General features: G+C 42.2%; 1 protein-coding gene across 1 annotated transcript; it reads right to left on the reverse strand.

The window, feature by feature from the left end:
* Positions 1-7970: 7970 nt before the first annotated feature.
* Positions 7971-9406, reverse strand: LOC142472255 (putative N-acetyltransferase camello). Its single transcript, XM_075579198.1, is given in 2 exon segments — positions 7971-9307; positions 9310-9406. Coding segments are annotated over 2 exon segments (702 nt in total). The 3' UTR covers positions 7971-8702.
* Positions 9407-10346: the final 940 nt, after the last annotated feature.

The raw sequence follows: 10346 nt of genomic DNA on the forward strand, positions 1-10346 counted from the left end.
ATCCACGGAAGGTGGGCCCCCTGTATTCTTATTCTGCGCAGCGGAGCATGGGTATCAGCGTGGGTATCAGCGTGGGTATCAGCGTGGGTATCAGCGTGGGTATCAGCGTGGGTATCAGCGTGGGTATCAGCGTGGGTATCAGCGTGGGTATCAGCGTGGGTATCAGCGTGGGTATCAGCGTGTGTATCAGCGTGGGTATCAGCGTCTTAAGAACTCTGATTGGAAATAATCGGGGTCAGGTATTAAGTCGATTCTGTACCAAGGGCAGTTGGTAAGATCAGACAGATAAATACCCACCCGGCTAGTACTAATGATCTATTGGTATGTCCATGATCTGCAAGTCCTGTTTTAAAAGAATTACACACCCGGCTTGTACTAATGATCTATTGGTATGTCCATGATCTGCAAGTCCTGTTTTAAAAGAATTACCCACCCGGCTTGTACTATTGATCTATTTCTATGTTTGAATATCAAAAGGTGTTTTTTTTCCCCCCCTCTTAACTGTGTGCTGCTAATTGACCAACTGGAACAAGCTTATTTATTAGGGCGGGGGGGGGGGGGGGTCATGTGACTGCTTTAGTTGTATAAAACAAATATCCCCCCTACATTGGCAGGGATTGCATTGGCATCTTAAGAGTGATGCTTTTAAAGTGATAATTTTAAGTGACAGTATATAGTTAGACTATAGTTTATATATTTACTTTTATTCATGCAAGACCTACAACCTCAACTGATATGACATGGATCTAATTGCATTCTCTCCACAGGTATGTCCATGATCTGCAAGTCCTGTTTTAAAAGAATTACCCACCCGGCTTGTACTATTAATCTATTTGTATGTCCATGATCTCCAAGTCCTGTTTTAAAAGAATTACCCACCCGGCTTGTACTATTGATCTATTTGTATGTCCCTGATTTGCAAGTCCTGGAAATAACTTTTTGATGCGATATTCAGTTGGACATTTCATCCTACCCTATTGCTGGTTTGATTCCCTAACTTGTGAGAAAATCGTGATGCGAGTTGCGGTGTTGCCGCAGAGTGACGTCATAGATCTGGAGATAGAGGATCGGAGGGCTGCAAGTGTGCAGCAAACCACTGTGAGTGACCGTCCTCAGCATCAGAATCTTTACCCTCGTTAATAACGAGTCTGCTGGGACTTCTACCCATACTAGCAGGACTAACGAAGATTTGCTCATTGTTTATGGATCGAAAGACCCAGAGGCTTCAAGCTGCATAACACCTGACGATATCCTGCTTGGAGATCCGGTTGGCGCATGGGTAACATTAACCCCTGACATACTGGTTTTTTTCTTCTCTGATGTACGCATAATACTTACCTGTACTGTTTTATTGGAATAATATTTCTTTTAACGCACTATGAGCGTTGTGCGCTGTGTTTTTGTGTTTTCTGTCCAGCTCTAGGGGGTGATTTGAGCCACCCCTGTTTCCACGGCTGCAGACGCTCCTTTATCAGTCTCCACAAGGTCACGTAATATATATAATTTTTATCATCACTTTATTATCACCTACTCACGTGGTTGATTGTAGCTGCGCACTTTATCCACTTTGTTTCACGTATGTCCATGATCTGCAAGTCCTGTTTTAAAAGAATTACCCACCTGCCTTGTACTATTGTATGTTTGAATATCAAAAGGTATGTCCATGATCTGCAAGTCCTGTTTTAACATAATTACCCACCCGGCTTGTACTATTGATCTATTTGTATGTTTGAATATCAAAAGGTGGTTTTTGTTTTTTTCCCCTCTTAACTGTGTGCTGCTAATTGACCAACTGGAACAAGCTGCTGTGACTGCTTTAGTTGTATAAAACAAATATCCCCCCTGCATTGGCAGGGATTGCATTGGCATCTTAAGAGTGATGCTTTTAAAGTGATCATTTTAAGTGACAATATATAGTTAGACTATAGTTTATATAATTACTTTTCTTCATGCAAGACCTACAACCTCAGCTGATATGACATGGATCTAATTGCATTCTCTCCACAGGTATGTCCATGATCTGCAAGTCCTGTTTTAAAAGAATTACCCACCCGGCTTGTACTATTGATCTATTGGTATGTACATGATCTGCAAGTCCTGTTTTAAAAGAATTACCCACCCGGCTTGTACTATTTATCTATTGGTATGTCCATTATCTGTAAGTCCTGTTTTAAAAGAATTACCCACCCGGCTTGTACTATTGATCTTTTTGTATGTCCATGATCTGCAAGTCCTGTTTTAAAAGAATTACCCACCCGGCTTGTACTATTGATCTATTTGTATGTTTGAATATCAAAAGGTATGTCCATGATCTGCAAGTCCTGTTTTAAAAGAATTACTCACCCAGCTTGTACTATTGATCTATTGGTATGTCCATGATCTGCAAGTCCTGTTTTAAAAGAATTACCCACCCGGCTTGTACTATTGATCTATTTGTATGTTTGAATATGAAAAGGTGTTTTTCCCCCCCTCTTATCTGTGTGCTGCTAATTGACCAACTGGAACCAGCTGATTTATTGGGGCGGGGGGAGGGTCATGTGACTGCTTTAGTTGTATAAAACAAATATCCCCCCTGCATTGTCAGGAATTGCATTGGCATCTTAAGAGTGATGCTTTTAAAGTGATTATTTTAAGTGACAATATATAGTTAGACTATAGTTTGACTAGAGGTGACTGGGGACTTCATCTTTCTGCAAACTCTTTTACTAAAGGCAACAAACAGTGAGCTTATATGACCACAATATGATCCCATGCTTGTTAATCTGCATATTTTAACCTCCCACCCCTTTACAACTTATTTCACTGCAGCCTCTCCCAAAACTGACTGCACAAAAATACCTCCCACACCCACTCAGCCCACTGAAACCCTGAATTGTCTCCAGCATTGCAATGCAGCAAACATTTGACAAGGAACAGGCACACCCCTGCTGTTTAGTCTGCACACACTCACTTTGCTCACAACAGCTCCATGCAGCACTGCCTACCTCTGGCATAATGAACCTGCTATGTATCTTAAATTTTTTATTTCTCCAGGCCTCATGGAGATGTTACTCCCTCTATACACTACAAACTCCTCCCTCCTGGCCCACACCCAACATCACCATACACCCTGGACTACTCAGAAGCCTATCTACTGAATGTTGGTGGAGAACTCTAAAAACCAGCACACCAACCACCTCACTCAAATAGCAAACACCACAAATTTACGACTTGCAAACAACTACCCAAATTTCTACTCATACTATTACTCTCTTTAGCAGGTGATATTGAACCTAACCCAGGTCCTCCCATTTCAGCTCTGTCCCATGCCCCTGAGAATTCCACCTTTAAATTCGAAAAAGGGGTCTCTGTCGTCGATATAAATATCCGGAGCCTGCTGCCCAAACTGGACAAACTAAGGGCATGGTGCCTTATCCATAAACCCAAAGCCATTGTTCTTACAGAAACATGGTTAACCCCTAAAACCCCTGATGCAAATATCGCCATTCAGGGATACTCCATTTCTAGGAGAGATAGGTCAAAGAGAGGAGGAGGGGTGTTATTTTATATTGCAGACACCTTACAATTTACACTGTTAAATTGCCCCCCAAGCCCACCCTCTTTTGAAATTCTAGTTGGCAAAATCTGCCTCCCCTTTTCTAAGCCCATTTTGATTGCTGGCATCTAACGCCCCCCTAAAGCCCCTCTACAATCCCTGACTGATATCACCCAGTTTCTTGGCTCCATTTCCTCTCTGAATGAGAAGAATGAGCTGCTAGTTCTTTGGGATTTCAACTGCAATTGGCTCGACCCAAAAAGTAACAAAATTCAGATATAATTCAAGTCACTTAACCTATCACAACTCATTTCCCAACCCACACGGGCAAACCTGAAATCGCACAACCATTCCTTGCTAGAGTGGATTCTTTCCTCAAACCCCAGCAGAATCCAATCCTATGGCATCCTTCCTGATATTTTCAGTGACCATGCAATAGTGTACTGTGTAAGGAAAATTAAACTACCCCATTCAAGCCCTAAAGTTCTCCTCACTAGAACATTTAAAAACTTTAACCCACAACAGTTTTTGGGTGACCTTACCAACTGCCCATGGCACAGAATCGATTTAATTCCCGACCCTGATTCTGCGCTCGACTATTTCCAATCCGAGTTCTTTAAACTCTGCGATACCAATGCTCCACTACGCAAAATAAGGGTACGGGGGGCCCAACTTCCATGGGTTACACCTGACCTTATAGCACTCTACCAGTTCAGGGATACCTTGTGGAAAAGCTACAAATTAACTGGCACTACCAAGGATCTCAATCACTACAGATGCCTGCGGAACATGTGCACAAGGCAAACAAGGCACACAAAAGCACAATATTACTCTGACAATCTCCACCAGAATACATCAAACCCAGCTAACTTCTGGAAGGTTATCAACAATATATTCCAGCCTTCTAACCATCAACAGCCAAGTAATATCACTAAGGGGGATATTACTCTGACAAACCCCACTGTCATTGCAAATGCATTCAATGATTACTTTGTGGGGTGTGCTACTAACTTATTAGCAAAACTCAGCCCGAACCAAAAACCTGAATCTCATCCTGGGAGTACCCACATAGCCCCACCCCCTCAATTTTCAATTTTCAATTTGGCCCAGTATCTGAAGAGGAGATTACACAAGCGCTCCTCAAATTAAAACTAAGCAGCAAATGTGGACCTGACTTACTACAATCTAGGTTCCTACGTCTTGGTGCCCCGGCCATTGCCAAACCAATTTCTTCCATAGTCAACTCTATCCTGTCTGCAGGCCATATCCCTAAGACCTGGAAAACTGCCAGAGTTCTCCCAATCTTCAAAATTGGGGACAAAAACACTATCTCAAACTACAGGCCAATCTCACATCTCCCAATTCTATCCAAAGTCATGGAAAAATGTGTCCACTCCCATATTAAGCGATTACTATACCAAAACAAATTTCCCTGGCCAATTCCAATCTGGCTTTCGCCCCAAACACTCCACCATAACCACCATGCTAAAAGTTTGCAATGAAATCCAGTGTGGAATGAAACGGGGACAACTCACTGGTGCAATATTCCTAGATTTTGCAAAGGCTTTTGATACAGTTGATCATGTTATCATGCTTAACAAACTCCAGAGCTCTGGAATAGGGAAGCATGCTTTAAACTGTTTTTTCAGTCCTACCTATCAGGTAAATCCCAACATGTGTCCATCTCAGGCTCTAACTCCAACCCCCTGGATCACCTGTGGTGTCCCGCAAGGCTCTGTTCTGGGGCCCCTACTCATCTCAGTGTTCATTAATGATCTTCCCACAGCTTGTAAGGAAGCCTCAATACACATGTATGCAGATGACACAATCCTATATGCACACAGCCATAGCCTCTCTGACCTTCAACACATACTTCAGTCTGACTTTTTGAGACTCGAAAACTGGATTTCCCTAAACAAACTGTATTAAAACACTGACAAGACTGTAACAATGGTATTTGGGACCAAGACTAAATTTTTAATGCTGCCAGCGTCTGAGCTCCTGATTAGAACCAATGCTAACACCACCCTAACCCCTGTCACTAGTTTTAAATACCTGGGCATATGGTTTGACTCCCACTTAACATTCGGGATGCACATTGATACCCTGACATCCAAGTCATATGCCAAACTAGGGGTACTTTACAGGAACAAATCCTCCCTAAGTCTCCTGGTCAGAAAGCGTATCGCACAGCAGATGCTAATGCCAATTATTGACTATGGAGACATAGTATAAGGCTCAGCACCTCAAACCCACCTTAGCAAACTTGACACCCTCTACAATTCAATTTGTCGTTTTGTTCTCCAATGCAACTACAACACAGATCACTGCGAAATGCTCAAAGAACTAGATTGGTCATCACTAGAGTCTAGGCGCAAAGTTCACCTTTCCTGTCTTGACTTTAAATTCTTTATGGGCAAGCTACCCAGCTATCTGAACAAGCTCCTCACCCCTACCACATGCAGAACTTATCATCTGAGATCAGACTCCAAAAGACTGTTCATGGTCCCAAGGCTCAACAAAGTATCCGGCCGTTCCTCCTTCTCTTACCATTCACCCCAAAACTCGAACAACCTACCAGAGACTCTCACATCCACCACCAGTTTAAGTTCTTTCAAAACTAAGGCTGTCTCACATTTTAATCTGGTCTGTAACTGTTTCATACGCCCATAATATATATTTTCTTTAACTGTGCATGCAATGTCTTGTATATAATGTATACCCTGTTCATTTATGTAACTGTATTTGTAACCATGTATTATTTGTATTAACTCTGTGCCCAGGACATACCTGAAAACGAGAGGTAACTCTCAATGTATTACTTCCTGGTAAAATATTTTATAAATAAATAAATAAATACTAGATTTAAGGCCACGGGTTATAATGAGACCCATCTCAATGAAACTCTGGAAGCAGTTAAATTAGTAGATCGGGGTGAACTTTTGTCAGTCAATAGAAACAAACAAAAACTAAACCAAAGACCTTTTTCTACTCCTTTATTTATTACACAACAGAGTAGACATTGAAGCTTGACAGTATACTCAATCCAACCATCAGAGAAAAACCTAAATTTGTGTTTAGGAAGGCCAAATACTTTGCTTCCTCCCTATCCCCAAGTCTTTTTAATTCAGATCCCAATTTTTAGGAACATTCCCAATGGATTTTCCCCTGCTGGCATTGCATCATGTGCCAATATGCTATTCCCACAAAAACAAAAACACTAGCCATGGTGTATACATCCTTAAATGTGTCTGTTGGAAGTGCTATATTGGCCGTACAATCAGATCCGTAAAACAAGGATTATGGAACACGTTCGTTCCATCAAGAAAGAGGATCGTTTTCATCCAGTGTCCCGACACTTTACCAACTGTGTCAGGGGTGGCATTGCAAATGTCACTTTCTCGGGTGTTGAGCATGTTCGCACCCCCATCCCTGGGGGTGATAGGTTGAACATGCTCAATAAACGAGAAATGTTTGGGATATTTGCTATGGATACACTACATCCAGCAGGTACCAATTTGGACTGGAATTAATACATTTTCTATAGACGAGATTCAATGGGGGGATACACACATTTATTCGATCCAAAATGTAAAGACACGTTTTAATATGTTATATGCTGTATAAAGTTGATATTTCCTTTGCTTGAGCCATACTTTTGCTAGGTCTATGATTCCTATATATTTTGTCATGATTGTTATATTTATAGTCACGTCGATGACGTGAATAATATATTTGTTCTATTACTAAATGATCCTTTTTTAGGAGTTAGATTGTATAGATTATTCTTAAGATATATTACCAATATCTGTTGAGTATAGATATATTTCAATATATTAAGAGATATTTCGTATAAATCTATTTCATTCGTCAGGATGATCATGGTTTGTTAACCAGAACCATATAAGCTGTGATCTGGCAGTTTGGATAAATATTGTCAGTATGAATATGAAATATACACTTGTTGATATTGTCTATTTTCCTATATACAGTGTATGCTGGGTTTTATAGATTCACAGTTAGTGAAAGTGTGTGGAGGGGTATGAGATATTTAACAACAAGCAAAGGGGGATAATTCTAATATTGAAACCCCAAGGAGGTTATACCTCCTTCTGCTCCCTCAAATTTATTATTTTTGTTGTTATTTTTCATTTTTCAACTAATTTTTCTTTATGATTTTAATTGTTGTGAATTTTTTGATGTGTGTGTTTTTTGTTTTTGTTTAGATGTTTTCATATAATATGTATTTTTGTTTATATAATTGTTTTTAAACAAGATGTATCGTGTTTGTTTCTTTGTATGTCCATAATACTGTTTTAAAAGAATAATGACCTCGTGTTATGTTTATGACGTTTCAGCCATTTATTCTCTGTAACATTGTTCCAGACGTCAGTTAGATTGGCAACGACGTTAAACGGCATGATTCTTATTGTGTCAAATTCTCGCTATGTAGTTTCTCTTTATCGGTATTCGGAAACATCTTTAGCAGGTTCCCGTCATTACACACCTGATTTGGTTCTCACAGACCTGACCAGGGGTGGGGAATCTGCACAGAGTCCACTTTGAGATCACTATATTAAGGAATCCTTTGCATTACACTAGTCACCCTTTGATAAAGCTCCGGAAGGAGGGAAACGCGTCAGGGGACTTTTTTTGTCTGTCAGTGGATTGGCGATAATGCCCAATAAAATGATTAGATTTTTTTTGTCTCCGGCCAGCTTTACTTTTCTAGCAGTGCTCAGCCCCTTTTTCACTATAAGATCAGCCAGAAACTACTGTGGGTTAAAGTTTCTAAATGTTCTAGTGAGGAGAACTTTAGGGCTTGTTTGGGGTGGTCTGATTTTCCTTACACCGTATACTATTGCCTGGCCGCTGAAAATGTCAGGTTGGATGCCAGAGGATTGGATTCTGTTGGGACTATAGGAGAGAATCCAGACTAGCAAGGAATGGTTGTGAGATTTTAGGTTTGTGCGTGTGGGTTGGGAGATTAATTGGGTTAGGTTTAGTGACTTGAGTTGTCTGGATTATCTTCTGTACAAAAGAAAATATTTGGCATTTTTTAATGGACCCTTCACATCAACCCAAAGGCAATAGCACATGATTACAAACAGAAGCCCTTCCACCAGTAGAACATCAGGCAACTTTATATAGAAACAGTAAAAGGTGGTCACACTGTCATGATCCAGGAGATGTGAGGTTTTCTTCCTACTATTGGAATGTCATATTTGTACAACAAGAACGTAAAGTCAAATCCTTTTGCTAAAGAGTGTTTTACGAAAGATGAGCGTTGGTACTTGAAACCAACAGACTCATACAAACTCTGAGCTGCGAGGTAACTCCACCTGGTCTCCAAAATCACAGCCTCGCACCCACACTCCCGGGCAAAGTCAATGACTGTCCTGCACAATACTTTAGCAATCCCTTTGCCCCTGTGACTCCTGCTCACTGACATTCTCCTGAGTTCCATGTGGTGCTCTCCACCAGGGTCCGGCGAGGGTAGAGCTGCCACCGTCCCTACAACCTCCCCGGCTGACTCAGCCACCCAGAAGCAGTAACCATCCCTCTGCGGGTAGTATTTGTGGATATCCAGCATGTCATCAGACAAGGCGTGCTGGATGTAGGAATGATAGATATCTCTAGTGCCCAACCAGAGGCCGACTATTGCAAGAGTCTCTGCCAGGATGGAGAGAGGGACGGATCCAATGGTCAAGAGCAGAAACAGGAACACAACTAGCATGAAAAGCCAAAGGTGCAGGAGGCTAAAGGTGTGATGAAGGCCACACGGGTGTGCTCTATGGTACCCTTTGCAAAGAGGTCTCCCACTGTATTGTAGTCCGAGTCCTTGTACAGCCAGATACAGTAATCAGACATGTTGTTGCCTGCAGAAGAGAGATAAGTACGGTGGTATTAGGACGGCTTGGTTGTATCCAATAGTAATTGGGGACTCACTGCAGCTTCTCCTCTGTCTCTGGCTGCCGGTACAGGAAGGAGGGGCAGGCGGGGCGGGGCGGGGGGGAGATTCCTCTCTGTGCTGCAGCTTCTCTCTCTCCCTGCTGGTGTAGTGCGGTGGGCTGGTCTCCAGCACAGGACGGATGGGCTGCGAGGGGGAATCCACACACACTCGCGGCGTCCCTGTAGGCCAGCCACGCGGCGCACAGATTGGGAACCACAGAGATTTTTTTTTTTTTTTTTGGTGCAGGGGATTTTTTTTTTTGCAGAGCAGGGAGAAATCTACTGGCCACGAGCCAATTTCCACTCGCCAGGTGCGAGTGGGGGAATGGGTTTGTCGAACACTGTATATATTAATATATACACTGTGGACGATACCGAAAGAATCTGTTTTACCTACCGGTATCACATGGGGCGATAAGGTATGAGAGACTGTGCGTGATCTGCCTGACAACACATGACAGGACATATGGGATTGGATAAGGAGAAAAACTGATAGAATCTGGAGACCAACTGAGAGACACAGAGGGATTCCAACGGTCATTCTGAGACAAAGATAGGGAGCGACAGTCTGGGAGGCACACAAAGAGACAGCAGCGGAAACACATCCCCTACACACAGAGAAAGAGACGAGGAGAAGAGCCCGCAGCAAGAGAGATCCAGATACACGCCGGGCTGTTAAAGTACAACTGGATAAGAGACAGCCGGGAGGCCCTTCCAGAACTTTCCATTATCCTTTGTCTATTACACACACCTCACAAATGTTTCACTCTTAACAGATCTGAAACGTGACTACACACCATTTTGAAATAGCACCAACACAGTTCTGGCAATAATATTGACCGGTGGCTTCCACATTGGT

The sequence above is a fragment of the Ascaphus truei genome, chromosome 1 (genome assembly GCF_040206685.1).
Source record: "Ascaphus truei isolate aAscTru1 chromosome 1, aAscTru1.hap1, whole genome shotgun sequence".
In the NCBI taxonomy this organism is placed as follows: domain Eukaryota; kingdom Metazoa; phylum Chordata; class Amphibia; order Anura; family Ascaphidae; genus Ascaphus; species Ascaphus truei.